This window comes from Chrysemys picta, chromosome 1 (assembly GCF_011386835.1).
Source record: "Chrysemys picta bellii isolate R12L10 chromosome 1, ASM1138683v2, whole genome shotgun sequence".
Classification (NCBI taxonomy): domain Eukaryota; kingdom Metazoa; phylum Chordata; order Testudines; family Emydidae; genus Chrysemys; species Chrysemys picta.
The window spans coordinates 334,350,918-334,371,020 of NC_088791.1; the positions used below are offsets into that span (position 1 = coordinate 334,350,918).

At 40.7% G+C, this 20,103-nt stretch overlaps 1 protein-coding gene and 1 long non-coding RNA gene across 24 annotated transcripts in view; one reads left to right on the forward strand and one right to left on the reverse strand.

Annotated features, from left to right (window-relative positions):
• Positions 1 to 20,103, forward strand: part of DLG2 (discs large MAGUK scaffold protein 2) — a 1,449,438-nt gene that overhangs the window by 1,377,728 nt on the left and 51,607 nt on the right. For all 23 annotated transcript variants that reach the window (XM_005287552.5, XM_005287553.5, XM_005287554.5 and 20 more), the window contains one exon: positions 15,681 to 15,756. In XM_005287552.5, coding sequence (XP_005287609.1) covers positions 15,681 to 15,756 — 76 coding nt within the window. The remainder of the gene's footprint in view (positions 1 to 15,680; positions 15,757 to 20,103) is intronic.
• Positions 1 to 20,103, reverse strand: part of LOC122174252 (uncharacterized) — a 33,998-nt gene that overhangs the window by 1,879 nt on the left and 12,016 nt on the right. The window contains exon 3 of the long non-coding RNA XR_010601161.1: positions 17,154 to 17,219. This is a non-coding gene — a long non-coding RNA (uncharacterized LOC122174252). The remainder of the gene's footprint in view (positions 1 to 17,153; positions 17,220 to 20,103) is intronic.

The following is a 20,103-nucleotide window of genomic DNA, read 5'->3' on the forward strand; positions in this document are numbered from 1 at the left end:
TTTCTCCAGCAAATCCTTCCCTGAAATGTGAGCAACCCATGTTAATGCCATACCATTCAAGGTTAATTCAGTGTTTCTAATATTAATACTGTTGTTCATAAATCTAACACTCACTAGATCCTCCCATGAGCCGGGGTATGTTTTTCCCCATTTAAAAAGTCCTCTCCCTGGTCCCACTTTAAAAATGTATTGAAGTAATGCTAGGGTTACCATATGTCCGGACATTGTCCCAGACATGTCCGGCTTTTTGGTCCTCAAATAACCGTCCGGGAGGAAATTCCAAAAAGCCAGACATGTCCGTGAAAATAGGGAGGGGTCATGGGGCTGGGGTCCGGGCTGGAGCCACTGGGGCTGGAGCCGGAGCCGCTGGGGCCGGCCGGCGCCGCTCGGCCAGGGCCGGGCCGGAGCCACTCGGCCGGAACCGGGGCCCGAGCCGAACCAGGCCGGAGCCGCTGGGACCGGGGCTGGGGGTGCTTGGCCCCCGGCCGGCCCCAGAGCCACTCGGCCGGAATCGGGGCCAGCGCCCCAGGGCCCGAGCCGAGCCGGGCCGGAGACACCGGGGCCAGAGCCTCTTGGCCGGAGCCGGCCGCCAGAGGGAGCCACTCGGCTGGGGGGGCCAGACTGGGCCGTGCCTCCTCGTGCCCCCCCACCCCGCCACCGCCCCAGCTTACCTGCTGCCTGCCTGCCTGTTTCAGGCTTCCCGCGAACATTTGATTCGCGGGAAGCAGGGGAGGGGGAGGAGCAGGGGGCGATGTGTTCAGGGGATGGGGCGGAGTTGGGGCGGGGACTTTGGGGAAGGGGCGGAGTTGGGGTGGGGCCGGGGCAGGGAAGGGGAGGAGTTGGGGCGGGGCTAGGGCGGGGCCGGGGCCCCATGGAATGTCCTCTTTTTGGAATATTAAAATATGATAACCCTAAGTAATGCATTTGTTTTTGCAGTTATTTAGCTCAGCAAGGATCCATTTGTACAAGATTTTTTTTTTCAAGTTGTCTCTTAAAAATGAATGCTAGTTCATACTATGGACACAGTAGCTTTTTTTCCAGAGTCATTGAGCCTGGTTGTCATTGTCCTGCATCCATTGACTTCAACTGGCTTTATGTTGAGTTGCCACTTTATAAAATTAAATATTGGTCGTTTAAATTAAAAACTGAAGAAAACAATCAGATTACATTATGAACCAATCACTAGCCAAGTTTCCTCTTGTTGTATACACGACATTATTTATGTACAAATTGCAATACATGTACCAAAAAAAAGCCACACACGCTTAAAATCTAACAGCAACATCTTTCCCATGTGCTATATGGTGGTATAACAGAGGGGAGGGGATCAGTGGCAGCTATGTGTTAGAGCCTGAGCCATTTTGCTGGTTTGCAGAGTCATATGGTTCCATCGGGTAGGGGAAGAATGTATTCTGGGGGCTGTTTTGTGCAGCCATGTGGAAATTTTATGAATATCTCTCCTCCAGTTTATAAACATTTCAGGCACCCAGGGAGGAAACCATAAAGAAGAGGTGACAAATAGCATTTCAGAAGCAAATAGCAAATAGTCAAAGACATACTTAAAGCAAATAGGTGGTGAATAGCCCAAAGACTAAAAAATAGGTGTTGGCTCCGGCTACTTTGAACACCTAGTGTTGGAGCCTTATACTGGCAGTATCTACACTCTAAATCTACATTCACAAACTGTCCAGACATTTGAGCATTTCCACCCTTGCTTTTGAATCCGCAAGTGACTGGACCTTTCTTTTGATGGGCTCTACAAAGTGCAACTCATTCCTTATGGAATCCTTCTCATTGATCCCTCTCACCTTTAAAAAACATTTTAAAGTACCCCCCCCCCCCCGAAAAAACCCCCAAACAATTTCCGTAGACCCATCACAATTGGCCCTGTATTTACCAAAGTTCCTTTCAATTCCTCTTTTTCCTTTTTTTGCACTTGGACCCCCTCACTTTGTTTGTATTTTATGAGGGTGGCATATTATTCTGTTATGTACAGCACTCTGAGCACTTTGGCCCTTCTGATCATCCAGATTGACCTCCTGTACAATTAATACATTAATTATAACTGAATACAATAGAACATAACCTTTATTCTTGCAGTACTGAAGCCATTGACCTCTTCCATAATAGTTCTTTACTCCATTATATACTCTGGGAGCAATTAATATAATTAAGTTCTTACTTAGGGATATGTCTATGAAAATCATAGTGCCTGATTTTACCATTTTTTCCACATTTTTTGGAATGGAGCCATTCAAACAGGCACATTAAAGCATGAGCAGATAAGAGAAGTTTCCGGTGCTAAATCAAGACTCAGTTTTCTTTTCCCTTTTATTTTATAATGGATGTGGTAGACCAAAAGAGGTCGTAATGTATAGCTACCAGGGAATTGCTGCCCATTACTCACTCTGGGATGGTGTGTAGTTTCCAGCCCTTAACTGTCAATCAATTACATGGAGCTTGAAAGCAATTTGTCATTAGATTTAATCGTGGTCACTTCCATGTGGATTTGTTATTTTGTTTACAACTGAGAAGCCCTCCTTTAAGAACGGGAGTACTTGTGGCACCTTAGAGAATAATAAATTTGTTAGTCTCTAAGGTGCCACAAGTACTCCTGTTCTTTTTGCGGATATAGACTAACACGGCTGCTACTCTGAAACCTCCTTTAAGAGTGAATTTGGATCCTGTAGCACTGTGTCACAGAGACAGGCAGTTTAATTCTGTATTGAACAAGCAGAGTACCACGGTCCTGGCCCATCTATGTCCCTCTCATTAAGGGCCTGATCCTGTGAATTGATTAGAGTTTTTAACTGCCATTGACTCAAGTGGGAATTGAGGTGAGAGTGGTCAATGCCTCGCACAATTGGGATCTCACTGATCATGGCTTTGGCTTTAGAGGAAGCAGTTCACTCACTCTTAAAGACAAAACTGCTCCTATTTTGGCCAGAGGTTCCAAAACTTCTTTTAGATACCAAGCTCTGGTCACCATGAAGATGTATGTTTCTAATTACGGTTGTAACGTACCCTCATGCTGGGTGGGTGAGCAGCATGGCCCTCTTGCTGTGAAGTGATGTCACTTTAACACTGATGACATTACGCTTAGTGAAAGAGACCATGAACCAGTTTTTAGCCTGCTGGTGTAACCGTCAGACAGGAAATATTATTCTTTAACATGTAAGAATGAAACACTGCATGCCAGCTTCCACACTGCTTTACACCCACCATGAAGCTCTGTCAAAGTCAATCCTAAACAAGAGAGTAGAGTAACATCAGTAGACAGACATTACATGATTGTGTATCTCAGACCCCAGAGCCAATGCAGTGCCATGGGGTGTCAATCAGCCCAGAATTTGGCATTAGGGTATGTTTAAAATATTAGGGTTAAACCAATTTTAAAGCTTGTTGGAATCCAGGTTATAATCTCTCTCACACAACTAGTGCCACAGATTACTTCATTTTATGTGGAATTGGTCATCTTTAGAATTAGATTTAGAAATGCCAGTTGGAATGAATCTTCTACACATCACTGTTTAATGAGATAATGAGAACTGCTGCTCACCTTGTGAACTCTCATGCTGGTGGGATAAGCAAAATGGGTACAGCTTTCTATTAAGGTCAATAGCCATAATTAGAGAAGTATAAAGAAGCCACTCAAAGCTGGTGTTCCAATTTACTCTAGATACAGGTCACTGGAGGTAGGAACACCCCACCTTATGAATGTCAATGCATATATACCTGCCCTTATCTTTTCCTGCACTCACTCTCTGAGTAAGAGTTGCATGAATTCACTCTAAGGATCCAAAATGGCAATGAATTGAGTGCCCTTAATTTAATGCAGATCGTATCATCATAATCTAGCCCTATATTGTCACCAATCCCACTGCTGCTGCCTCTGAAATCGAGAGTTTTGCTTGTTACTTCAACAGAAGCAGGGTTAATTTACCCTAAAACTTCTTTTGTTTTAAATGTATCCAGTCACAAAACCATCTATCAGATTTGAAGTCATTCTGAGCATCATAGAATTATAGAATATCAGGGTTGGAAGGGACCTCAGGAGGTCATCTAGTCCAACCCCCTGCTCAAAGCAGGACTAATCCCCAACTAAATCATCCCAGCCAGGGCTTTGTCAAGCCGGGCCTTAAAAACCTCCAAGGAAGGAGATTCCACCACCTCCCTAGGTAACGCATTCCAGTGCTTCACCCCCCTCCTAGTGAAATAGTGTTTCCTAATATCCAACCTAGACCTCCCCACTGCAACTTGAGACCATTGCTCCTTGTTCTGTCATCTGACACCACTGAGAACAGCCGAGCTCCATCCTCTTTGGAACTCCCCTTCAGGTAGTTGAAAGCAGCTATCAAATCCCCCCTCATTCTTCTCTTCTGCAGACTAAACAATCCCAGTTCCCTCAGCCTCTCCTCATAAGTCATGTGCTCCAGACCCCTAATCATTTTTGTTGCCCTCCGCTGGACTCTTTCCAATTTTTCCACATCCTTCCTGTAGTGTGGGGCCCAAAACTGGACACAGTATTCCAGATGAGGCCTCACCAATGTCGAATAAAGGGGAACAATCACGTTCCTCGATCTGCTGGCAATGCCCCTACTTATACAGCCCAAAATGCTGTTAGCCTTCTTGGCAACAAGAGCACACTGTTGACTCATATCCAGCTTCTCGTCCACTGTGACCCCTAGGTCCCTTTCTGCAGAACTGCTACCTAGCCATTCAGTCCCTAGTCTGTAGCAGTGCATAGGATTCTTCCGTCCTAAGTGCAGGACTCTGCACTTGTCCTTGTTGAACCTCATCAGGTTTTTTTGGCCCAATCCTCTAATTTATCTAGGTCCCTCTGTATCCGATCCCTACCCTCCAGTGTATCTACCACGCCTCCCAGTTTAGTGTCATCTGCAAATTTGCTGAGAGTGCAGTCCACCAGTCAAATGGTATTTGAGAATATCATTTTCAAATACATGGGGGGGAGGGGTCTATGCAAATTATATCTATATTTTACAGAACAAATGTTTAAAGTGATATCAGTCTGTTGTGTTGTTTTCAACTGTACAGAGCTTGCACAATTATTGTTTTCTTCTTGCAAAAGATGAAAAACAAAAAAAGTCTTTCATAAACATTTTTCAAGGACAAGGAACCAGAGGTTTGCCAATTGCAAAAATCCTTCTGGGTAAAAAGGCATCTTAAATTTGTTATTCCGCCCGACTTGTTAGAAGAACATGTTTATCCACTCAACTGAGTTTTACTTATGTTTCTCTTCTAAATTAGCTACCTTTTTAAAAATCCCTCAAGATTTTAATCCCAGAAAGATAAAGCTTTTTAAAATAGCATGGTCTCGTTAGCTTTATCTGAAGTGAGTTACTTGAGCACAGTTGCTAATCTAATGGGAAAAGATAAATATAGACTAAAATTGATATGCATGTGTGTATTCCCCTCTCCTCATTCTTTTGCAAGCAGGAGAAACATCACAGTAGAATAAGGATGTACTGTGAGTCCAGGAAAGCACTAACCACAAGCTTCATTGAAAGTGGCTTTGCTTGCAAGAGACATTTTTATATAAGATGAGCTTTATTAATATTTTTCAATTTAAAATAAGAATTAGCTTTCACAAAGACCATTAACCACCGAGATAGCTTCATGGGAGTGTGGCAAGTCAATTATTTTTGTAACAGCTCATGAAGTCTTGATCTTTAAACAGGTTAAAAGGATTTTTCCTCCCCAATCTTACAATGGCACATTTTTCCATAATAGTAACTGTACCGCTTTTATCGGACAATAAACCAGTGCTGAGCTACCATCAATTGGCAAAATTCTGATCATGAAGACCTGAATTCTTCAGAGAGAGAACAAGTTTTGTCCTAGTGCATTTACACATGTTGTTTCAATAAAAAGCCAATTAATGAGGTTTAATATTGCTCAAAAATCAGTTGGAGAATGGACATTTGTGGTCAAAATCAGACCTTGAATGAATGCTTACAACAAGCATGGAAGTCTCTGGGCCAAAGTGAGCAGGGATGTAAGTGATGGAGAAGTTGTGTACTGGGTGTGGTAAATGGGTCTGAAAATGGGTGGAAATGGTAAAAAATGTTTGCACTGATCTGGCATTCAGTGGGTGGGCAAAACTCACATGCCAACGGGAAAGATAGTTATTTTCCTGCTTCCTTACTCTAACAGAAGGGTGTAAGATAAAACAAGTTTTATCAAACACACATTTTATTTTGCACTCTTCTATTTAGTAACTTTTCTTACTACCCTTTCTAGCATTATGCTCATTCTGCAAACCAGCTGAATGCTAAATCAATACAAATTAAGCAACCCCAACCACTTGTACTTGGTTTCACACCCCAACATGTAATTTACACTTTCATTTACATCACAGATGAATATGACTATGAAAATTTAAAGCATGTCTTGCCTATTATTTTACATCTCCAATAAGAAAACTAATCTGTGGTGTTATAAATTTGTTAGTAAACTTTTCAGTAATCCATTAACCATCCACTTACAAAAAGAACAGGAGTACTTGTGGCACCTTAGAGACTAACACATTTATTAGAGCATAAGCTTTCGTGGACTACAGCCCACACTGAAGTCCACGAAAGCTTATGCTCTAATAAATGTGTTAGTCTCTAAGGTGCCACAAGTACTCCTGTTCTTTTTGCGGATACAGACTAACACGGCTGCTACTCTGAAACTATCCACTTACAGCATATTACATTCTTCTGCTTCTTCTGTATGGCTTAAAAACAGCAATGTTCGATGCCCAAGTCTAGGTTAATGATCCAATTGATAACTTCAGGTGATGCGGAGTGAATGGCAGTGATTCCACCATCACGTGATTACTTGGGCCATTTATTGACAAGGTGTTCCATAGTTTGAAGTCCATTTCCTCAGTCACAAATAGGATTGTATCTCAGACTCCATTTATGGAGAAGGTAGGCACGTCTGCCAGGCGATGTGCAGATGCGATTCAAAGTGGGCCATATTTTTTGTAGGATTGAAGAACCACTGGGTTCTTCAGTTGGGTCCTTGTTGTGGTGTTTTTTTCAAGATGTTGGTGTCCTTCCACCTTGCTCACCATTGATCTTCAGGGAGAAACCCTGAATCTTTGAGCTCTTGCATTGCCAGCCTAAAAGATTTTCTGGATTTGAGTCAGAATCTCAGTATATTATTTAGGTCTTCGTGTATTGGAAGATTCTTGTTCCCTCGAACATGATGGAGCCTCCAAAGAATTCTGGTATTGCAATGAACTTGGGATGGGTGGATGTGCACCAGTACAGGAAGCCATGGTTGTGGCATTTGTTTTATTGTGCCCATATTAATCTGCATGACACTCTTAAATTGACAGTCAACAAGCAATGTGTGTGAGCGATGTGTCCAGATGGGTGAGCAGTATTTTGCAGTTCAGGAGATAAGAGCCAGTGACAAGGTCTGTAAAGTTTTTGCATTGGCTCCCAGGTCATTCCTGCCAGTTTCTGGATGAAATTCACATGTATCTTAATTCTGTCATGAATATTTTTCAGGTGCTGGTCATATATCAGGGTGGGATCATGTTTTATCTGCAATCCACAGAAGTCCATGTGCTGTTCCTGCCTAACCATTTGATTGTTTAGATGAAATGCTGACACAATAAGCTGAATGATGTTTGGGTTTAGCCGTCAGTATAATAAATATTATTCCATATTAAAATGGTTTTAAGGTTCCATCCTTAGTGAGGATTTGTTCTGTGTAGGTAAATCCTATGCCTGTATGGTCAAAGCAATGTCATCACCATTAAAATCTGTGATGATGTTCGGTGAAGACCACTGGTGTGGATATTAAACAGGGTCGGTGCTAAGACTGATCCTTGTGGTAGGCCATCATTGAGAGTGCATGGCCTGCTGACCTGGTTGCTCAGGAAAACACAAAAGGTTGGTCAGAATGTCTTGGAAGAATTTTATCGTTGCATGGGATAATTTTCCTGGCTTTCAGGAGGAGGCCATTCCTCCACATTGTGTCATAGGCAGCAGATAAGCCTAAGAAAGCTGCCCCAGATTTGAGTTTTCATTGGAATGCAGCCTCTGTGTGTGTTGTCAAGGCTAATACTTGGTCAGTGCAGCTATGGCCTGATTGGAAACCCATTTGTTTGTCCGGACCATGGCTTCTAAAGTTCTACAAGCGGCATAATCCTTGCCAGTAATACAGTCATATGAGGTGAATCTGCGTATAGTTTCTTTGTGTTTCCAGTTTACCCCAAAGAGTTAAGGTAAAATTTTCAAAAGTGCCTATGTCCCATTTTCAGAAGCGATTTAGGTATTAAGGAGTCTAAGTTTTCATTGACAGTCAATAGATTTCAAAATTATCCTTTTTATAATTTATTATGAGCATTTTAATGCTCATAATTCACTTAGACACTTTTGAAAATTTTACTTGTAGGCCCCTTTTCATTGGCAAACACATAGAATCAGCTTCTGCTTTCAGCTACATCAGTGTAAACCTGGATAACTCCACTGTAGCATTATTCAGGATTTACTCCACTGACTGAAGTAGAGTTTGTCTCATAAGGCCACAAATGCTGGCTCTTCAGATCAAGCAATGCCAAACCACTAAACTACTCATTTTGTTTTATAAATGGAACCCAGAAACCCACTTATTTGATATTACTAAGATTTAAATGCACTGGATAAAAAATTTTAAAGCTCCGAATGCAGTTAGGAGGCTAATCCTCATTTGCAAAAGTGACTTGGGAGCCTAAATCTCACTGAAAATCAATGGTGCTAAGTACCCAAGTGTCTGTCACTTTTGAAAATGGGACTTAAGTTCTGAAAATTTTACCTATAGCCTCATTCATAAATAGACCCAAATCTGTTCAAGTCAGTTGGACTGTGTCTAGTTATGCCAGGCTAGAAATTGGCCCAAGCGTAGTGATAGTGTAACACCGACAGACCCCGGTCGTCGGCGGGCAGGATCAAACCGGGGACCTCTGGAGCATAGGGCATGAGCGTCTACTGCATGAGCTAAAAGCTAACTGGCTGTTAGCTAAGGCTGTAGAACGACTCATTTTATCTCTCTCTCTCTCTCTCTAAGTGGTCTCGGTGCCATTAGATGGGACAGAACACCGCACCCAGAAGGTGTGTGGGTTACAATAGCTCTGTGTTTCATTAGTGTGGTAATATATGGATCTCATGTCTGCTGAATTTCCATACACATCCGAGTTGAAGGATCCCAGTTTAATAATTGACAGGAATGAATTCAAGTAGGTGAGATTTTAAAAACCCAAATGTAAATTGTAATTCTTTATCAACCCACTCAGCTTAATCTGGTAGCCCAGATTCCAAAGCCATATATATGCTATTGTTTAGCATTAGCAGGAAATCCCAACTTCTAGTTCTGAGAGGCAAATCTCCTTCCCCTGTCCTTGCTCTGTGTGTTTAAAGCTGTTATCTGGAGAAACCCATAGAGACATAAGAGGAAAGTGGAGGGATTCATGAAATATGTTTTCTGACTAGTTCTACAAATCAGGCTTTGTGCCTGGAACTAAGCAGAGTGGGAGTGAGTGATATTTGCAAGACTTCAACGGGCCATTCAAGAGGACACAGGATCTGTGGCTACATGGCTGTAGTGGGCCAGAACTCCTACATGTGGAGCATGGAAAGGCAGTGACCTCTGAGCTGGAGTAGCAGCTGCAGATTGACTATGCGGCAGTCCCACCCCATGCAAGTCATGGGGGTTGAATAGCCACTACTGCATGTAGCTCCATGGACAAAGCCCAAGTAATCTGGCTTTGTACAGAAGAGGTGAATTTAAAGTTTGAAAAACTGTTTTAAATCAACCCGTTGAAAATCAGTTCCTTGTCTATTCACCTGCCAAAACTGGAGTTGAGAGTATTGTGCTTTCCCTGTTGATGATGTTGCTAACATCTAAAGCATTGTAAAGAATGTTGAGTTATACATTCTTTAGGTGTTTGCCATGTCAACCTTTGCAAGAGAGTCAGAAAACACTGATTTCCAATGGTATTCGCAAATGAAAAGGCTTTAAGTTCATACATATATATATATTTATCACATTAAAAAGTTCAAAGGACATTAAAGTTGCAATATCAAGCATTCACAAGTTAGGAAATGCCAAAATTAAGGTTGCAAATAAAACCTTAATTTGGCCTCCTTATGTGTATACATTATGATTAAGGCTACGATTTAATCATGGGTATTTTTAGTAAAAGTCATGGACAAGACATGGGCAAGAAACAAACAATCACGGCCCATGACCTGTCCAGGACTCATACCATAAATATCGCTGATTGAATCTTTGGGGGGGGTGCTGCAGGGGGAGGAGCCCAGGGCACCACCTGTGGGTGGGGGGAGCCCGCAGCACCAGCTGCTGGGGGGAGGAGAACCCTGGGGGCTGCCCGTGGCTGCTCTGCTGTCGGGGGGGAATCCTGAGGGGTCAGCGGCCGCTCTGTCCGCTGCCCAGTGGGGGGAAGGCCCGGAGGGCAAGCAGCAACCCCAGGACCGCTGCCAGGAGCAGCCGAGCTGTGGCTGCTCCCACCACCCCCAAGACCAGCAGCATTGGCTGCTGCTCGGGCGATCCCCAGGGTCAGCTGCTCAGAGCAATGGCTGGTGCATCTGCCTGCAGAGCTACCCAAGTGACTGGCTGCAGAGCTGCTCCGGCAGTGGCCAGAGTGGCTCTCCCCAGGTTCACCTGAGCAGCTGGCCCCAGAGCCAGCTGCTTGGGCGGCCCTGGGGTCAGCCATACTGGCCACTGACGAAGTCACAGAATCTGCGACCTCTGTGACAAACACGGAGCCCTAATTATGATACAGTCTTTAATTACATGATCACATGCCATTTTTTTCTACAACCCTCCTGCTCAGTCAGTGCACCGGATTAGATGGTGCTTGTTGCACTGGTAGTTACTCAATATTTCTTTTCATTCGATGCACTATTATGGCACACCATCCTAATCCTGCACTGAATAAAGAATTATTTATTTCTGCATGGGCTCTTCTTTGTACCTTTAGAAACGTTAATGAATTTAGCTTCCTTCACAGCACCCTGTGAGATGAACTGGAATTATTATCTGCATTGTACGCATGAGGAATAGAGGTAGAGAGATTAAACCAAAACTGTCAGAGGTCTTAATTAATTTTGGATGCCCAATCTAAGAAATTTAGCGCCTGATTTTTCACTTCTGAGTACTTGTTTTTGCAAATTTAATGTTCTTATAAAATACTTTTGTGGGGTGTAACTTTTTTTTAAAAACCTGAAAATTGAAAAAACAGAAATTCCATCATGTGGAACCATACTGACCCCCCACATGGGTCATCATCGGGGTGAGATCCACTGCACAATCCTCTGCTGCATGAGCGAATGGAGTAACTAGTAGCAGCAGAAAGCATAAAGTATCTTCTGTGTGGATCTGCCACTAGAGGTGAATGCACACACACACTTTGCCAGTGAGTTTCACAGCAAAGGAATCTTGAGACTTGGGAATAATGGGTTCAGTTTCAGGTTCAGTAGGAGAGTGTGCTTTAATAGTTACAGACCCTCTGGTCCTCTCCCCCTGGCCTCTCCCTATCCCCATCTGATCCTATTCTCCCCCAACTCCTGTCCATTTTCTTTTTCCACTGCTCCTATCCTTCCCCCTCCTTCCATGGCTCCTGCCCTCCTCTCTCCCATCTGCTCCTGCCTCCCCCCTCCCAAAAAAAATATGACTCATAACCCCTGCCCTGAACTCCACACTCCTCTCCCACCCTCTCCCCAGTGTTCCTGCTCCTGCCCCTCCCACACACACCTGTAGCTCTTCAGCCAAACCCTGTTCCTCACCCCTCTGGTTCCTTCTCCTCCATGCTACCTGGGCGCTATCAGATTTGCAAGCACAGACGAGACAGTCTCTTTGCTCTCAGTGTAGATGCAGTCTTTGGAGAATTTAGCTGCCAAACTCTAACAAGTCTCTACTGAGCACATGCAAGGTGCAATTCTTCAGAGACTTCAGAGAAATGTGGGCAAATTTGCACAGGAAAAACAAAGGGCACATCCTTGACACCAGGGTTACCCCTCTGCCCAATTTCAGTTAACCCCTCCAAAACATGGAGGCACAAGTTTCTCACCCAAATGGCTGTGAGAATTGTTAACAACTGAAACTTAAAAAAATAAAATTGTCCTGAGCTAGACACTTATAATGAGAAATTTCAGGCTGAAGATTAAAATTGGCAAAGTTATAGTGTCTTATAATGGAAAGTGTTAGGCAACTTTAACTATAAGCACTACTGTTTGCACTACTTATAATATATCATTAGCTTATGAAACACTCAGTTTTCTGCAGGCAATATAAACATTTATAAATGTTCTTAGTGAATGTGTCTGGATTATTAACGGCAGTTCACTACATTTATTATTTATATACCTTTCAAGGCAATGTAGATTGTGGCATATATTTTGTCTGCATTGCCTACAAATAGCAGCGTGATATCTGCATGATTGCTAGAGTCATTCTGAGGCATTACATAAACCAGATCTGGTTTTATGGCTCATTTTCAAGTTTCTCTGTGCAATGAATCAGAAATAAAATTCAAAGCAACTACTTTAGAAGGTTAGGAAAGATAGGAATGAGAATTAATATTAACACAGATTGATCATTAGAAAACTGTGTTCAGCTTTGAGCTAATTATTTTCTCAGCAGACGTCCCTCCTATTTAGGAGATTACACAGCCTCAAGTCTTCATGTTTTACCCATTCTGTCATGGGACTTCATCTGTTACTTTAAAATTTAAGGCTGATCCTTTGGCTTTAATATCACAGATTGAATTTGAAGGATGCATTTCAGCTGTTTCTATTCTACATTTACAGAGAAACATTTATTCCAAAATTCAGCTGTAACTATAGTAACCTGCATTTCAGTATTTTTCAGTAAGAAAAATAAAAGTCCACTCAGATAGAAGGGAGCACATTTTGTTATTTATTGAACTATGAAAAGACAAAACTTCATATTTACCATTGAGACTCAAAAACTAGAAGAGCTCTGTATTTATTCTCAGGAACTAGATGATTTGCATGTACCTAATCCAGCTTCTTACATGAGAAACTGCACTAGACAGGTGGAGGGGGGGGGAAGGAATATTTAGACCAATCTGGATTATCTAACATTCCTCACTTACTGTCCAACTATTCACTGTCCAGTATAGGTCAGAGGAGGGTAGACTTGTAGGCTAGCTTTGCGATATTGAACTCACCAGATCTACTACAGCAATTAAGAATTTTGAACAGATAAGATTACCTTTTCTACTATAAACAGGTGATCACATTTGTGTGCCTCGACTAGTAAATTCTTCTGATGATTTTGCAAGGCTGATAAATGACATCTTTTACAATAATGCCTATATCAATAAAGATGAGGAGGGATTGTCGGGCTCCTACCTTTTCTCCTGCTTCTTTTGGATTTCTTTTCTGCATTTTTTTTGTTTTGTTTACCTTTATTTCTATATCTCTCTCTCTCTCGCTTTAGATTATTTTTAATTTCCCATTATAGAAGCATTCTTTACTTGCAGTACTCAAGAGTGCACTATATAATACATCAGATGCTTATAGTAATGCATATTTAATTACGCATTTTCCATATTCCTAGAGATTCATATGGTATAGTTTTCAATATTATACCATATGCTGTATGCATTTCATTATGTTAATGCACTTTAAACTTTAATCACACTTCCTTTAAAAATATTGTTAGTCCACTCAATGATGGAAACCAAGTGCATAGATTCAGAGTTTAAGGCCAAAGGGGACCATTCGAACATCTTGTCTGACCTCCTGTATATCACAGGCCACTAAAATTTCACCCAGTTAAACCCTTATTGGGACGAGTAATTTGTGTTTGGCTAAAGCATAACTTTCAAAAAGGCATCTAGTCTTGATTTGAAGGTATCAAGAGATGGAGAATTCACAACTTTCTGTACTTTGTTCCAGTGGTTAATCAAATTCACTGTTAAAAATTTGTGCCTAAAATTCCAATTTCAATTTATTTGACTTCAGCTTCCAACTATGAGGGGGGTTTTATGTCTTTTTCTGCTAGATTAAAGAGCCCTTTAGTACCTGGTATTTTCTCCCTGTGAAGGTACTTAAACACTGTAATCAAATCATCTCTCAATCTTCTTTTTTGATGAACTAAATACATTGAGCTCTTGCTGTAAGGCATTTTCTCCAGCCTTCAACCCATTTTTGTGGCTTTTTATTTACCCTCTCCAGTTTTTCAGCATCCTTTTTAAACCAAACCTGTATACAGTATTATAATATCTGCATCACCAATGGCTTGCTTCAGAGGAGCCAACTTTCAAATGTGCCTGGGGATGCTCCCTCCTGGCTCCACCCCAGGCTCCACCCCACTCCACCCCTTCCCCCAAGGCCCCACCCTGCCTCTTCCCACCCCTGCCCCGCCTCTTCCCGCCCCATTCTGCCCCCTCCCTGAGCGCACCCCACCCTCGTTCCTCCCCCATCCCTCCCTCACGCCTCCTGCACACCACGGAATAGCTGATCTGCGGCGGGCAGGAAGCCCTGGAGGGAAGGGGAGGCCCTGTAAAGGGGTTGCCGGTGGATGCTCAGCACCCACCATTTTTTTTCTGGGGGTGCTGGAGTACCCCTCAGTGTCAGCGCCTATGCCATGCTTAGCCATCTGCCAAATCTACTGCCATCCCAGAGTATCAAATCCCACAAGATCCCCTGATATTTGTTTTCAGTAATCAAATACTTTAGCCAGCGTTGACTCAAACAGGAGAAAAAGTATATTTTTCACATCCCTCATCTGCTTGTGCTTAATCATGTTTGTGGAGGACAACGTTTTATAAGGTGTATGCAAGTCCAATTCATAATGTGTTTGAGTGGCTATGCCCATCACTGTCCTGCCTCCAAGTATTATAAGTCTCCACAGAAATACCAGTTGAGGTGAGCCTATACATATATAAAGTAATTTAAAGGCCTCAAGCAAAACTTCTCTGCACTTGAAAAGGAGTATAATTTAACATACAGCATCCCTACAAAACTTCTCTGCACTTGAAAAGGAGTATAATTTAACATACAGCATCCCTACATATTTCAGGTGAGAATTTTTAAGATAACATTTCAACTAGTTTTGAAAACAGTAAATTCATGCCTAAGGATATTGCATACTATTTTCCAAGGGTAAAATTTTCAAAAGCACTCAAGTGATTTAGGAGTCTTCATCCCATTTTCAAAAATAACTTTGGCACTTAAAGCCAGATTTGTAAAGGTAATTAGCACCTGCAACTCCCACTGAAAAATCTGGCCCTTAGTCTAATTGAAAATCAGTGGGATTTAGATATATAAGTGCCTAACTCACTTTTGAAAATAGGACTTAGATACTTTTGAAAATTATACTCAACATCTATTTGTTTTGGGACGCAACGTTGTTTCAATGATTAAAAGAGGGTATTAGAAGTCAGGACTTCTGGGATCTAGTCACATCTCTGACACTGAATTGTTCTGTGACTTTGGCCAAGCCACTTGACCTTTGTGGTTCTTAGTTTACCCATTTATAAAATAGGAATAATAATAATAATTACTTATTTTACAGGAGTGCTGTTGGACTTAGTGTCTAGAGAGTGCTTTGAGATCCTTGGGTGAAATTTACTATATAAATACAAAATATAATCCTGATGTGATGATTTATTTTTCTTTAATTTTCTTCAGGGTTGAAAGAAAGGAGCGTGCACGTTTGAAGACTGTGAAGTTTAATGCAAAACCTGGGGTGATTGATGCAAAAGGGGTATGTAAAAAAGAAACATACTGAAAGATGCCAGAATGTCTCTCTTGTCAAAGAGTTAAATGAAATTGCTATGTCTGTTTTAAAACTGAACATATTATGGCAACACAAGAAAGAGAAGGGATTGTTTTAACTAAGGTTTGGAGTATGGTGAAAAGTGTAAAGTATGACACGATCTGCTAAATAATTAATATCCTTTTGTATTATAGTACTAATAGACATTGCCTCCTAACAGGGAGATAATAAGAAAAGAAATAGCAGTCTTTGTTATTGATGGGATTTAGTTAAGTATTGGCTTGGGAAAGGAAGACTTTCAAAATTCATCGACACGTATGTTTGTTTAGTGACATACAGAGAGAGAGATGAATCCTCTTACTTCAAAAGTTGTTAAAACTAATAGCAAAGTTGAAAGTATCAATCGGAGAAATACAATTTATGTTTCTGATTTAATACTTTAATGGTTGTGACAGACATTGAACAGAGACTTGTACCACAGTAAGCACAAAGGATCAGCCAGCCCAGAATGTAATTTTGAACTTGTTTGTTCACTAGCAAAATATTTCCAGAAGGGATGATTCTAACTGGTTAAAACTCTTTTTGTTTAAATTTCCCTTCAATTGGTATATTAATACAGAAGGATCTCACTGTTCTAGAAGTCCAAAGCATGTTCTGCCATGTCTAATAGTTGATGTAATATGACATTTTGAAGAATTCTAAGTAGTGGTTAGTCTAATATTCTGGATGGCAATAGTTGTAAAAAGAGTGTAGTAATATAAAAAATTACAATAATCATATACATCAAATTATATTTTTCCACTGAGACATTTTTCACATTTATAGCATTAGGTGAGCACATTACAGATCCTATTCTACCAGTCTTTAATTGTGCAGATAGTCCAAATGACTTAAATGGGACTACACTCATAAGTAAGGGCTTTAGCAATCCACATAGGATGGGATTTTCAAAAGCCATCAGCATAAAACTCCCATAGACTTCAGTAGAAGCAGAGATGGGCCAACACGGCACATTTTTGAAAATCCCACTCTTAATGTTGCTGTGCCACAGTTCCTCATCCATGGAAACTGTAATGATAACACTTCCTTTCTCCCAGTCTTTATCTGTCTTGTTTATGTAGACTCTAAGCTCTTCAGAGAGGGGGCGGGTGTTTTATTATGGGCATGTCCAGAACCTAGCATAATGGAGTCCTAGTTTCAGTGGGAAATCCAGGTGCTAACATAATACACATAATATTTCTTTTGCAAAATTCTTAAGAAAAGAAAATCACTCTTGCAAATAGCACCATCTGTCTATTGTGTGTGTACCAGATTCTGATCTCAGTGCAAATTAAGAACAGCTGCATTGACTTAAATAGAATTTTTCCAGATTCACACCAACATACCTGGAATCAGAATCAGGCTCTATGTACATTATATCCATATGCAAGTGACATAATCGATAGGACCTCCTGCAAAGTCAAAGCAAAATTTTTCATTTGAAGTAACAGTTCTTCTGGAACCTTGCGAATTTTTAACAGGTACTGTATCATCAGTCAGATCACTTCTTAAAATGTCCATTTCCTGTATATTGTCAAAACCTTGTGGGAATAATTCATTCATATTACCAATGGTCCTTACCAGAGCCTGGTGAGAATTTAATTATCTCATAATTTCCTACAATGTTCTTCTATCTTTGCCATCAATGTAACATTAATCTCCAGCCACTCATTCCATTACTTGTTGCAACATTTAGGAAATTGCATAATTACAGAATCAGGCTATTCAACCCTTTGGAAATTTATTTTTGTCTGTGCTAAAATCTGTTTTTCCCTTCTTAAAAAAATCTATTTCGGGATTATATGTGTAAACATGTTGAAAATGAGCAGAGTGGGGGAAAGATCACTATTTAAACGTCAGCATGGAAAATAAAGTTTTAATTATTCAAATTAAATTATTTAAATTAAATAATTATTTTAAAGGGACACTATTCATTTTCTTTTTGTTTTTTAAAAATGGATACAAATTACCTGTCACTATCTTTCATTTATCAGATCTGAAGCATGCTTATTTCACATAAACGTTATTGAAGACTGAGCTAAACCTATCAACCTCTTTTGTCTGCCACAGAAGAGCTGAGGGAGTATCAACTGAGATAGCTGGGTCATGTGAGATCATATGATGTGGGACATGTTGGCCAGAGAGTGTAAGAGCTAGGAGTCATGGGACAAAGCCTACAAGGAAAATCTAGAAAAAGGTAGTTTGGGATGATGAGGGAGGTTGGTGTCAGCTTGAAAGATGCGCTTGACACGAAGGCTTGGAGATGAAGAACAAGAGCTACTGACCCCTATTGACGGGCCAAGGCAAAGAAGACGACCCTACATCCCTCTGTGAAAGGAAGTTGAGCCATTGAAAATGCATCACAGTTTATAACACACATTCCAGTATCTCATCACCAGATACTATGAACGGGGCATAATTAGAGAGAGGGGGAGAGAGAGATGCATAGTAGTTAGAAAGTTTTACATCAGCTAGAAAGATCAAACGGTCAAATCAAGTAGACAAATTAGCTAAAAGGTTTTCCTGTTTTCTAACAGTGCCTAACTCATAATATTTACTGTTGCCTATTAGCAAATAGCACCAACTTATTACTCCTATATTCCTGTACATTTGGGGTGGACAATATGATTCAGATAAAAATCAAACTGAATGTAATTTTTACCCCACACTAGAACCAAGCATTTTCAATGTTTGATTAACTTTTGTTTAATTTTCACTTTCCTATATCTTTCTTGGTCACGTCTTTTGGAAACACTACAAGAACGGTTGTTCTCACAATAATTCTATTTTGAGAATAACTGGGAAAGTACTGAATATCTCACAAAAATTTTGTTCCCATAAGATTTTTCTGCTTGATTTCCAGAGGGACTGCCTGCATCATGGCTCTCATCTTATCCAGCATCCACTTGAGCATTCGCATTTCAACAGTGCAAAGTAATTGTTTTTCTCTCTTCCTCATTGGCCAGACAGAGGGTATTTAATAATAATGCTCAACAATGGACTTCACAAGTCTGTTGCAAGTATAGCTACAGTGTAAAATTTTCAAAGTGCCTCAGTTGCTTTTTCCAAAGACAATTTGGAAGTCATTGGGATGCAGGCTCCCAAGTGACTTAAGCATTTTAGAAAATGAGACTTATGCTCCTTAAGTCACTAAGGTGATTTGAACAATTTTGTTCATAATGCGTCATATAGCTATAACCTATGAGTTTGACCAGTGAGTAGTGATTTAGGTTGACTCAGTTTTTGAACATCCATATTCTGAACATCAAGCGTTTTTTAAGTTTTCCGTAGTTGGAGACCCAAACACTAGGCAACCCAAAATCACTAATCTAAATAAGTAACCTGATTTTCAGAAGACTTGAATACCCACAGCTTCAGTTGACTACAGTTACCTATATTTCTTAATATGTGCCTAGCTTTCAGCACCGAACGTCTAAGGTGTTTGGCCATAATGCATAGAATTTGGAATAGGACTGGAACTGTATATATAAAGAAACCTCAACTATAAATTTAAAAGTGACTTATAAAATAAACAAATAAACTCAAATTAACTATAATTTAAAGAACTTCTTTATAATCTGCCATTTATGGAGTATTATCTTCAGGAAGTGTCACATTTAATTCATTTTGTCATCTCTCTTCTACTTGTCTTGTTAAAAGCATTCCGATTTTATTCTCAGGGATCTCATGACTGTAGGTACAAGCAGTGTATGAAACATTAAAATATTTTATGTGGGGCAAAAATTCATCTTAATCCTAAATGACATTAATAATGGGAATAATATAAATCCAATTAGAGAGGCTAAGCCCTAGGTAATATGAAGAACTCTGCAGATAGTGATATAAATAGCAAGTGTAATTTCATCAAACAGGAATAAACCTTGAAGTTATTGGCTCAGCTTTCTACTAAAACTGTTAGTTCGATGCATTTAATTGTTATAATAATACAACTATTCACACATCTCTGCTCCTTCCAATTTTGGCTTTGATAGTCATTATTGCACATGGGTTTTAATACCAAAGTAAATGGTTATTCCCTCTGGTCCATTACGGCTTCTTTGCACGGCTACAGCAAAGTATAAAGCAGGGCTAAAGCTGGCTTAACTACCTACTATGCAGAAAAATCCCCAGGTAGCATGGAGCTGCCATAGCGGCTCATACACTGCCTCCCTCTGCCCTCAGGCATAGGGGGCATGGCCAATGGTAAGGTAACACAGCCAGGATGTCCCTATGCCTCAGCCATCTCTGACTATCAAAACAGCCCCTTAGGGTCATTGGCAGCCAGCATAAAATAGA